This window comes from Helianthus annuus, chromosome 9 (assembly GCF_002127325.2).
Source record: "Helianthus annuus cultivar XRQ/B chromosome 9, HanXRQr2.0-SUNRISE, whole genome shotgun sequence".
Taxonomy (NCBI): domain Eukaryota; kingdom Viridiplantae; phylum Streptophyta; class Magnoliopsida; order Asterales; family Asteraceae; genus Helianthus; species Helianthus annuus.
This window is the reverse complement of record NC_035441.2, coordinates 142,677,280-142,690,054: the sequence shown is the minus strand read 5'-3', so window position 1 is coordinate 142,690,054 and position 12,775 is coordinate 142,677,280. Positions and strand designations below refer to the sequence as shown.

The 12,775-nt window shown below is 33.2% G+C and overlaps 1 protein-coding gene across 1 annotated transcript; it reads left to right on the top strand.

Moving 5' to 3' along the window:
• The first annotated feature begins 521 nt into the window (after positions 1-521).
• On the top strand, positions 522-3,223 carry LOC110925340 (protein FAR1-RELATED SEQUENCE 5-like). The gene is made up of 7 exons (XM_022169294.1): positions 522-1,010; positions 1,331-1,463; positions 1,559-1,683; positions 1,812-1,847; positions 1,941-1,992; positions 2,690-2,979; positions 3,068-3,223. Exons 1-7 carry the CDS (start codon positions 522-524, stop codon positions 3,221-3,223), a joined length of 1,281 nt encoding a protein of 426 aa, XP_022024986.1.
• The last annotated feature ends 9,552 nt before the right edge of the window (positions 3,224-12,775 follow it).

Below are 12,775 nucleotides of genomic sequence, written 5' to 3'. Positions count from 1 at the left end.
GGTTCAACATGTTTTACAAGTAATTTTAGTATGTATGTATTTGTTTGTATTGTACTTATTTGTGTAGTTGTTTCTTATTTTAATGCAATATCAGTATGAGTGTTTATTCTTTTTAATTGTGTGTGCCTTGATGTTTTATCATTTATATTGTATTGTTTTGACTTAAATTAGTTTCGTGACTTGCTATTCTACTTTACACATGTGTAATTGCATACAAACAAATGAGGCTTGTGTGGTTGTTTAAGATCTTGAAAGCAGACATGTGTAAAAGCATCATGTTCAGATTTACACATGTGTAACTGCTGATGGCTTTCTTTTCATCGTGTTCATATTTATACACGTGTAACTGTTTGTGCTATTCTTTGTGTTATTGATGCCAAGTCTTTATCATATCATAATCCGATGTTCCATATATTCTATTTTATGTTATTGTAGATCCACATATACAAGATTTTCAGGAATCGGTTCGTAGTACTTTTTATGATTCACCGAATGGCACTAGATATTGGATACCCAATGTAATGGAAGCGTATAGACCTGTTTTGGGTACGGTATTTGCTAAAGAGGAAGATGCAGCTTCCATGTATCAGTTATATGCTGAGAAAGCTGGGTTTGATATTAGGTTGTCGACAACTAAGAAATCAAAAGATGGCACTGTTACACTTAGGTATATTGTTTATAGTAGATCGGGAAAGCCCACTTGCCAAAATGTTGATTCAATGGTTTTAAAGTCATCTTCCAAGTTGCCTCGTAGCACTAATTACAAGGTTTCAGACTGTAAAGCTAAAATAAAGGTTAAAGTTTTCAAGGGTTATCCTAGTTTACGGTTATATGAATTTGTTGAGTCTCATAATCACCCGTTAGTTTCAATTGAGAACATGGATTTGACATGCAAGAGGCGGCAACTAGAATTTAGCGACCAAGATTTCATTCATAGACTAAGTTTTGCTAAAGTTGGTCCGTCAACTGCCTTTAAGATGCAAACTGTTTTGACAGGGGGACAACACAACGTCCGTGGTACCAGGATAGAATAAAAAAATTTCAGCAAGGATTTAAGAGCTTTCATTGGTAAAAGAGATGCTCAAATGGTTGTAAATATGATGGATAAACGTAAAGTTAATTTAGAAAATTTCTATTGCCATTACATAATTCTTCGTGGAGAGTAGGTCCTTATTTTGGGCAAATGAGGTTATGAAGTGCAATTACAGAGTTTTTGGCGAAGTGTTAGCTTTTGATGCCACCTACAGTACTAACCAGTAAGAATTTGTTTGTTTTTTTCCCATTTTCAGTTGTGTATTTTTTGATATTTTATCTATCATTATGTTGTAAGTATAATATGATTTTTGTTCCTTTTACGTGGGTTGATCACCATAAGAATTGCGTAACATTTGCGACTGCTCTTCTTTATGATGAAACTATTGAATCGTTCACATGGATGTTGGAACAATTTCTTGAAGCACATGGTAAGTGTTTCTATTTTATACATGTGTAACTTTGCTTCACAAAGTTTATGTTTTACACTATAAGAATAGCGTAACTTTGTTTTATAAATTCTCAGGTAAACAACCGAGGCTAGTGTTAACCGACCAAGACCCGGCAATGAAACAAGCCATAGCTAAAGTTTTCAATGAATCTTTCCATCGTCTTTGTATGTGGCATATTATGGATAAACTTCCTCAAAAGGTACATTTAATTTAAAAAATAATTAATCTTGTCAGTTTTACACATGTGTATTTATGTTTTTCTAGTTTCTGTGTTTTTATTAAACGTGTGTAATAATGGTATTTTATTTTTAAAAATTGTATCTATAGATTAATGGTGATGTGTTACAGAATACCAACTTGAGGGTACGTATACATAAGTTGGTCTGGAATGTTTTTATCACTCCTACCACGTTTGAGAAGCGATAGGAGTTATTGATGAATGATTGCAACTTACAGCATCACAAGTGGTTGTCTGATATGTTTTCTATTAGAGATCAGTGGGTCCCAGGTTATTTTAGGGACATACCGATGTGTTGTTTAATGAAAACAACGTCTAGATGCGAAAGTTCAAACACACTTTTTAAGGTATACTCTAGCGCATCGAATAATTTGGTTCAGTTTATGTTGTGTTTTGACATGGCAATTGATGGTCAACGCTACCGGCAACGGGTTTTGAGCATAAAACCGATTTAACATCTGCCGTCTTATCCACTCCGTTACCTATAGAAGCACATGAAGCACTTGTATCCACCAGAAGCATTTTTAAGGAGGTCCAAAAGGAGATATCTATAGCCTTATTGTCATGCATGAATGGTAGACCTGATGTCGTTGATGGTTATGAACATTATACGGTTTCTCACTTTGAAAAAGGGACCGTTATTGGTGATTACACGGTAATTTTGTTTGTTTCATATTTTTATTTCTGCTTTATCCTTCATTTGTTTAGATATATACCATTATCGATGTGTCATAATAGAGAAAGTTATTATATTTGCAGGTTAAGATCAATCTGAGTGATAACTCAGTTACATGCTCATGTATGTTATTTACATGCATTGGATATCCATGTCGTCATATTTTTTCTGCATACTAATTTCGAGGCATAAACAAAATTCCTGACAAGTATATATCACCAAGGTGGAAAAAAGATGCATTGCCTAAGAAAGTGTTCAACCTTGAATTCCATTATGGTATTGACAACTCAGAAAGCTTTAAGCTTATGTCAGAGGCGCTGAATTTAGCTCAGCAATGTGGTGATCAATTACGGGGTGATTCAGTAAAGCTTGCTTGGTTTGTGGAACAAATCAAGGCTATTAAGAACAAAATTTTTGAAGAGGTCCCAAGTGATCCAAGTTCTAAGAATAAAGGTGGTGTCTTTGAAGAATTGGTAGGAGAATTGCAACCTGATAGTGTTTCTTTTGTGGCTCCCCAGGGTATTAGGAATAAAGGATGTGGGAAATCTGCTCGTTTGATTGGCCTGGGAGAGAAAGCCAAGGTTAAGAGCAAGAAGAAAAAAAGGAATTGCAAATTGTGTGGAAAACGTGCCTACCATGATTCTCGTAACTGTCCTACAAAAAAAAAAGAAAAAACAAAAACGTAAACAAAGTCACAGTGACGAAGATAATGATGAAGAAAATGATGAAGATAGCGATGAAGATGAAGATAGCGATGAAGATAGCGATGTAGATAGTGATGAAGATAGGGATGAAGATAGCCACGAAGATAGTGATGGTGAATGAAGTTTTTCTTTTATTTTCTTTTAGTTTTGATGTTGGATTTTAGAGTTCTATATTTTTTTATTTCAGTATTTTAATATACACATGTGTAAGTTTCTGTTTTACACATGTATAAGTGTTCAGTTCGACTTCTTTTGTTTATGATTTACATATGTTAAGGGTTTTTACATATGTGTAAGTTTCTTGTTCATACAGTGCCTGCAAACATGACACCCCTAGTTAACGACACTGGTCCTTCAGCCGAGTCGTTACTTGGGTCAGCTGTGGTCCACAGAATCTGACCAGTGTTTGCATCTAAAGCCACCCAACCACTTGCGGTTGTGGTCCGGTTAGGTGGTGTGAGCGTGAACGGCATAAGAGTCGAATGCAATTCTCTTGGTGTGATTTGGTTTGGCTTGGTTTGGTTTGGTTTGGTTCGGTTCGGTTATTCTAATCGAATTATAGAATTAAGTTTTTACAACTATAATAATAAAACAAGTTATACCAATGACTTTTTATTAGTCTAATCATAGTTCAAAACTTTCACCAGAATGGCGTAAGAAGCGGCATGCAAAAATCCATGATATCTTCAGTTTTATACCACCCCACCATCTCATTCTATTACTACATAAACCTCCATCACATTTTCATAAAATTGTTTAAGTTGCAGTCTACGTTGTAGGAGCCGACAAGTAAGTTTCGTCCTATTGAACACGTTCAGTTTGATAACTCATAAGCTCAAAATCATTGGTTTGGTATTAAGGTATAAAGTCGAAACCTAGTCTAGTCTTATTCGGGTTGGGGTGCAAGTTTAGCGACGTTATCCGCCTTTAATCTGGCGGAAAACGGTATCACAAACGTCCCAGTTAGAGCTTTCGTGTTTGGTTCACCACAAGTGGGTAACCGAGCATTCAACAGTCGTCTCAATCAATTCCCGAATGTTAAACTTCTACACTTCATTACGCTTTACCCAAGCAGGTTACTGGGGTACGTCGATGCTTGGATACAATTCGAGATCGATTCCTAATCATCAACAAGTCACTAATCTTTAAAACTATCAGTTCAACAAAATCTTCAAAACTATCAGTTCAAGTACACTTACAAATCATCAACAAGTCACTAAATCTTCAAAACTATCAGTTCAACTGGAATAGGGGGTACTGATCAGTTCAAGTACACTTACAAATCATCAAGAAGTCACTAAATCTTCAAAACTATCAGTTCAACTGGAATAGGGGGTACTAGATTCCTACGGTTCAAAAACCTAAAAACAGATCAACATAGCCAAAGAAAGTTGTTTGGTATGACCGATAACCTAAAAACCTAAAACAAATGGTTCAAAATATCAACTAGTTTTCTGGATCACAGTATCTCTATGAAGATTTGCTTTCGAAAGCAAAATCTTTGCAACGTACTTTTGTCTAACCAAGCTAATTTGTGCGTCCTGTTTCTTGCTTTTTTCTGTTTTGGATCCACATAACCAGTTCTTGACACCGCTTTCCTTGTATGCCTCCATATGTCTCATAAAAAAATACTCCACAGTCTATGCTGTTTTTCTTTGTTTGCCAATTCAGCTTCAGTTTTTGAGGTTCCACGGATTTCATTTGTTTCCAATTTGCATTACGCATTGCTTTTAGGTAGGCTACAAACATGTGTTTCTGTTTCAACAAAGAGAATTTGTAAGTTTTATTATTTATATCTTTGACAAATCAGAAAAACTAATTCTGTTCACATAAATATCTGTTCAATTCACAGAAACAAATCAGAAACGCATCTGAACCAAAGATCTAACACCGAGTATTCGGAAAAATCATAAACTAATTCAATTAAAGCCCTAACTGCTTCTTTCATCAAACAAAAACTACATGACAGGAATCTGTATTCATTATTAGATATAAAACACAACTAACTATCGATTCAAATATATTAAACTTAAATATTAATCACAAATTTCAAGCAAGATATTTATCATAAATAGCTACAATCAAATCCGAATAGTATGCATGTTCATAAATAGCTACAATCAAATCCGAATAGTATGCATGTTACCAGATTCACAACTTCGAATCACATATTTGAGATAAACTCGTTCGATTCACAGAAAAACTCGTAACTCGTTTTATTCACAGAAATACACGTTCAATTCAGAGAAATACCAAGTAGACTATAAACGAATAAAAATTCTATTTTACACATGTAAATAAGACTTACCACTTTCAGCACGGTATCTTTTTTATCGTAGTCATCGTTATCTTGCGGACCAACAAAGCTTTTGGTTTCATGAATGTTGTCAATTACTTCAATTGCTGAATTTTTCAAATCGAAACATATAAGGTAGTAGTGGCTATTCTCAGCGATCGGAATTAACACCACTCTAAAAGCCTTCAAATCAGGTTTATTATCTTCTGATCCTTTTAACAACTCCTTCATGCTTGATGCAATCACATCCAGTCGTCCAGCTTCATCCATTTTTTCGTGTGAAAACGGTGAGAACGGTTGGAAGTGTGAAAACGGTGAGAACGGATCCTGGTCGAACACGTGGCAGGGGGCGCTAAATGATATGCAGGGGTACGATTGTCATTGTGCACGTTCCCCTCCATAAATCGCGTTACAATTCTCTTTCAAATAAAACTCCAAAAATTTCCTAACGTGGATTCCGTTCGACAACTATTATATATACAAAATTGTATAGCATGATTAATAATATAAACAGTGTACAATTTACCTTCCTCTGTTCTAATTTATGGTGAAACTTAAATGACAATATTATGTCTCTTTCTGGATGATGAAAGAAAAGACTTTGGTTGGCATGGTGAAGTGGGTCCGCTTGCATTTGCCGACATTCGATATCACCTTTTGGATGTACACATAGTTGAGTGAGTTATTTTTGTTGAGTAAGATCTAACCTTCAAGTTTCTTTTACATGTAGCGCATGTAACATAACTTTATATTTTATAACATAATAAAGCATACATTATCATGTACCAAACTATATTTAATATAGTGAGACAAAAGTAAAACACAAAAGGTAAAAAAAAAAAAAAAAAAAAAAAAAGCATGTCTAAATCATGTAAAAATTATATAAAAAACTCATAAGAAAAATAAGTTAATTTACGATCGGTTTTTGTAAGATTGTAGAAGAAAAAACGGCACTTATAACTTTTTTAGGCTTATTAGATCAACGTTCATATGTGCTTTACGTTAATCATTTTTAATTTCAAATAAGGGTGTGTATGGTTCGGTTTGGGTTGGTTTTAAGCAAAAATTATAACCATAATGTCAGTTAATAGATAATCATAACCATAAGCAATCGGTTATGACGGTTATGGTTAATCAGTTTTGATGGTTATAGCAGTTGGTTATGGGTCGATTAACCATGAATTTACATCTGGCTAAATATAACTCAAAAATTTTTTGACCATGAAATTAGTTGTTATTACACTTTTGTACATATTATGTATTAAGTAGTGTTAAAGAATACTATAATCTATAATATTAATACTGATTGTTACCGAATATTTAAACAAAACGATATGATATAAACAATAAATTCAAACAAACACTCAACCAAAATGATATGATATAACTCATAAATTCTAACAAACGTTATATGAAAAAAACGGTGAAAAGTTCAATATCCAACAAAGATTTTACTACATATTGGTTTAGTTCGTTTATGGTGGCTATGGAAACATTGGTAACCATAACCGACCCGCTAATTTCGGTTTTCAAAAAAATAATTAACCGACCGACTGGTGTTTGATTTGGTTCGGTTTTTTCAGTTCGGTTTTGTTGAATAATTCGGTTATGAGTCGGTTAATTCGATTTTTTACACACTCCTAAATTTTCTGATAAAGACATTACTGAATAGTCTTTGGATAAATATTAACAGTCAAATGAAACAACATAAAAATGAAAATTAATTAGACACTTCAAATTGTTATTGAGAAGGATATAGATTTGATTATTCTTTTGAAACTTTAATTTGTGTTTCAAATCAAATATCTTTTCAATTTTACACTTATTTGGGACATAAACTTTTTAAGATGAAAATGACACATACGTTAAAATTATGAAAACAACGTTAGAACTTGTGTTGTAAATTCGGTATCAGTCTTGTCTATTACGTGTTTGTGTATGTTTCTAAGAAAGTAAGAAGATATAAAGTTGTCTACAATAATTTGTAAGTACCTGTTTCACATGATAAACTTGTTTTGATGATTTCGCCTCTTAAAAATCTGAAGGTCTTGAATTCAAGTAAACATAAGTTTATGTGAATTTTTTCATCATCAAATCCATCTAAACTTTATAATCCTTTTTAATTAAAAAGAATACGTCAGCATCACAAACTTTCATCCTCCATCAAAGAATTATTCTCAAACAATCCAACAATCATTCACTCATCATTACCCTGCAATTACAATCTTTATTTTTATTTTTAGACCAAGCGGTGCGGCAACGTTTTGGTGGCGTGGAGGCTTTCATCACACCAGCACACCTCCCCGTGTCATGGTGTGGTGGTGGTGTGGAGGGGAGCGCTTGGAGAATTCCACCAGTGTGGAGGGAGAGGGTAGGTGACGTGACGGCTCTTGATTGGTGGATGGTGTTTGGGTTTGTTTTGATTGATTGGTTGAATTTTTTTTAAACGTCCCCTTTCAAGCCCCTTCCACCCTATGCTTTTTTTTATCACACCCCCAGCTAACGTGGCTATGACGTGGTACTTCATGCCCCTTCACTCCATCCAGCATTATAATTATAAATTTTATACAATAAAAATCATAGGGAGTGAATAGTAAACGCCTCAATCTAAGCCTGTCCCGGTCGTGGCTGGTAATTGTTCTCCTTTTGTTTTTCAATTCGTTTTTCTATGAAAAATATACATACAGACAACTACAACACAAAAACTTGGTAAGAGGCACGCTTCTCTTCTCATGAGGCCAGGCAAAACCCCCACCTCCTCTTCAGTGGCGGATCTAGGCCACTTTTGTGAGTTCTCAGGAAGCCAATCGGTTTGAAAAAAAATGGAAAAAAATAGTGAGAATCTTGTATGATTTGGAAAAAATAGTGAGAATTAGTAAGAACCTACCAAAAGAAACACAGTGAAAAAAGTTCTTAGATCCACGACGGCGCCTCCCTCTTTTGCGCTTTGCTTTTCGTTTTTTCTTATTTGTTTCTTTTATTTTCCTTTCTTGGTTTTAAGAATATTCTTTTTATGTAAATAATTATTGTTTTACTTGAGTTGATAAAATAAATCGTTATAATCTGTAACTATACTATGTAACAAAAGAAAACTATAGAGGTCACGTGTCATCCATTTAAGTCATTTATTTTCTTGTGTTTTCTGTCTCTCTTTTCTACTTAGTTATTGATGCTTACTTTTTAATTAAAGATAATTATTATATCAAAAACCAAATGAGTATTATATGAAATTAATTATTAATTTTTTTACTTAAAAACTTCATCAAGATTAAAATTTTGTTGATTAAAATATTAAAAAATAAGAATAACACTTATAATTGTTTTTACCTATAACTTCTAAAATTTTCCAAATATATGACGTGGCTGGATTGTAAGAATATGTTACGTAATAAAAGTAGGTGGTATTAATAAATCAAAGTTAGTACTCCGATGAAAAAACTAATGTTAAAATTAACCAAACAAAATTTAAAATTATCACATTAATGTTTATTTTTTGTAAATAAATATCTTAACGATTATATATGTTAACAAATTACATTATAATTTATTCTATTAGTATAAAACATGGGTTTATTCAACCGTGCATTGCATATGTGTTTTTAAAACTTAACTTTTTTATTATTAATTATATAACATTACATTTATCAAACAGTGTAATACACGAGATTGTAACCTAATTTATTTATAAATTAGATTTTGTGTTCTTCAACGCTTATTTTCATATCAACATTTCAGGCTCAAATGAACCAAACCCAGCCCACCATGGATTGAAATTCAAGCCCACCCATGATCCATGAGTTCTTGCAGGATTATAAAGATTGATGATCTTCATATTTCAACACGTATTAAAGTTTTAGATCATGAGTTACTACACATTGAAATCCAATACTAGATTCTTATGTAATAACATGAGAAACTACTTTGAATAATGATTCCATTTGAGATTTCTGATTTTGTTGATACCTCGTCTTCTTTTTTATTCAAACAAAGTGTATGTTTAGCTTTTGAACTCTTCGATTGATTCTTTCAAAATTCATTATTTTACCATCAATATTGGTGTTGTTGCAAAACAACATAAAATTGAAGAAAAAAAATCATACTACATCACTTATGTAGGCAATGAGGCTTTATGAGTGGGGTAGGGGCGCTCCATTAGTGATGGTTTTCCATCACTCACAACATCCAATCAAGTTCCGTCACGTCATCGAGCTTCATTCCATCACTAGTGATGGATTTTACTAGGGGTGCCCATCACTCACCACATGTGGAGAGAAGGAAGCAGGAGTAAAGGAGAAGGAATGAGAGAAATCTTAAACGCGTTGTGAAGTTCACGCATGGAAATTTGGCCGGCGGCGGTGTTTAACGTCATCACGGGGCGCCCCGACCCTCCTAACTAACTAAACCACAAAAAGTGTGTAACCACTTTATTAATATAACTAGCTTTATGCCGAGGCGCGCGTTGCGGCGCGTTAAACCGAATCGCTCTCAGTTTGATAACATGTACATAAGTACATTTGCGATTCGATTACCTGTACATTACAACAAATAACACGATGTCATAATATAATTGTACTGAGATAAAAGTATGTTCCTAAAAAAATGAAAAAGCATAGCATATTTGAAACCATATGCCAACCCAAAACTCTACAATGAATGCGGCCATATAATAAATCTGGTTATCACAAAGTTATTTAAAACAATGGCTCAACCAAGATAATTCTAGGGTCCGAACATATATCCACTTACATATCTACAAAGGCAAATAAGGAGAAATGGGGATCCTGGCGTACATCGACTTGATTTCACCCTTTGCATCTAGAGAGCAGCTACATGTAGGTTGTGACTCAATTAACCAACCCGAGACAGAGAGCAACTATATGTAGGTTGTGACTTTAGTAACCAACACGACTCACAATTAAAATTATTAGCTACCGAATATTGATCCAATCAACAAAAACTATTTATGGTTATTTTTCTCTCTTTTTTTTGCTTAAACATAGATTTTACCAAAAACCTAACTGTTACCAAGTTCGTTTCTTTTCTGATGTAAATTGCATAGCAAAACATAGATGTCATTTGTTTTGTGAAATCCTTCTCGGGTTAAACCAATAAATAGCAAATACTTTATATTTATTTTTTGGTTGAAACCAAGAAACTTTAAAACACATTTTGATTAAGGAAAAAACTAAAGTGTGTATGATACATGTTTGGTAAATGAGTACAACACCTTTAAATAGCCCAATCACACTACAACAACAACACATTAACTGTTCATTTGGGTTTGTCTATTAATAGATAGAGATGTTTAACAAAATAAATAAAAGGTAAACTAAATCAAAGTAGGTGAGGTGACTTGGGGTGACACGGCTAAACTCGTCTTAGAACTATGTTGAAACATCATAACATACGGCTTCAATCATAGAGACAATAACAAACATTTAAAAATTATAACAAATTCAACACATCTGTGTTTGGATCGAGCAATAGCTCTAATTAATACAATGAAGAAATTGAAAAATATAAGAAAAACAGTAAAGAGGGTTTATGTTTAGCTAACTTTCAAAAAAAAAAAAAAAAAAAAACTGATTAATTACTACACATGGACGATCTCTAATTTGGACGACTTTTTGGTCATTTTGAACTTCATTTTAGTTTAAAAAAAAAAATCCATACCACACTAAATAATTGAGAAAAAAAATCTCTGATACGAGAAGATCACCGGCCAGTCAAACAACGAACACCCAAATCCAATAAAATTAATTTGTTAGGAAGATTATAAACTCATTTTTTAATATATATATATATGGTTCATTGAATTACTACAATACAAAGAAAACACCGAAAGAGAGAATCAAAGCGCATAAATGAGTTGTCTGTTAGCAGTCTTCAACTGTTCCTTCCATTTTTCTGTTTCGTTCATTGTCTTCTTGCTGTTTTTTTCATCGGATTTGAGGACATTTTGTGTTAAACTTTGTGTATTATTGCTATATTCTTTAATTCGCAACTGTAACTGTTGTAAATCTGTTCTATTAGTTTAAACAAATGGTAGGTAATGTTCTGACAACTGGTTTATCGCTTAAATCCACAAAACCTTGGAGATAGGATAAGGCTTTAGAACCAATAGGTCCTGGATTCGATTCTCACAAGTGGGTTTTCCCATATTTATTAGATTTCCTCCTGAATTGGTGTATAGGCATTGTGCCTAATGGAGATGGATATGATCGGGTGGTTTCGCTGGTAGCACGATGATACTCCAGTGGTCCGTTAGTGATCTAAATTTACCGTTCAAAAAAAAAAAAAAAATTAAGAAAATATAATTAAGTACTTTGATAATCTATCTTCCTTTGTGTAGTTGCGACTGATCTTTCTTAACCTCTCCACCCAAATAATCGTTATCTTTTTAAGATGCTAGAGCATAAATAGAAAAAACAAATAACAGAAATTGGCGTAACTGATGAAGAAATTGATGGTTTGGTTATGGTTATCCATGGTGGCAGACTAAAAAAAAAAAAAAAATTGGATACGGAACATTTTTAAAGATTTTAGGCCCTTAGGTAAAAAATAAATCGGGTTGTATCGGGTTGTATCGGGTCGGGTCATGTAAAACAAAAGAATATCAAGCTAAAATTTATATAATCATCAAAAACACATCAAAAATTATTCCAAACATATTTAAAACGCCACCCTACGTGTTTTCATTTTTTGAAATATATCCAAAACATGATTTAGAGTTATTTTTCTAAGCAAATCTTTCTCTATATAACACACACACAACTAATTTTCAATATTTAACACTTAAACAATCATCACCAAAAATTTCAACTTTAAAATCAAGCTCTAGTTTTAATTATTTATTCCTTGTAACTAACTACTTAAACACACTAAAATTTAACTAAAATTACAAAATCAGCCAATTAAAGTTTCAAAAAACAACTAAAATTTCAAAAAATTTTAATAATTCTATTTCTCCTTAAAATCCAAATAAAACAAGAAAACAAAAAAATAATCAAACCATACCCGGAAAGAGTGATGAAGATGCTGTTTTCGTGAATTTTTTTTTTTTTTTTTTTGAACTATAACTTTCATTAACAAAAACCAAACCAGCCTCCCCACAAACCAGGCAGACCGAAAAACAACCAAAGATAACTAACTGCTTTGACTTGACTGAAAATACTTTCCACTTTGACCGGTTTGTTTGAAAATCGAGCTTCATTCCTAGACTTCCATATACTCCAGCACGCAATGATAATTATGCCTTTGAACGCCTCCTTAGCACAACCCAACAGCCCCACGTAATTATGCCACTCTAAAAGGTCTCTGAACGAAAAAACCAGAAAAGTAGGAGTGTTACACCAGTTCCTTATTAAGGACCATAAT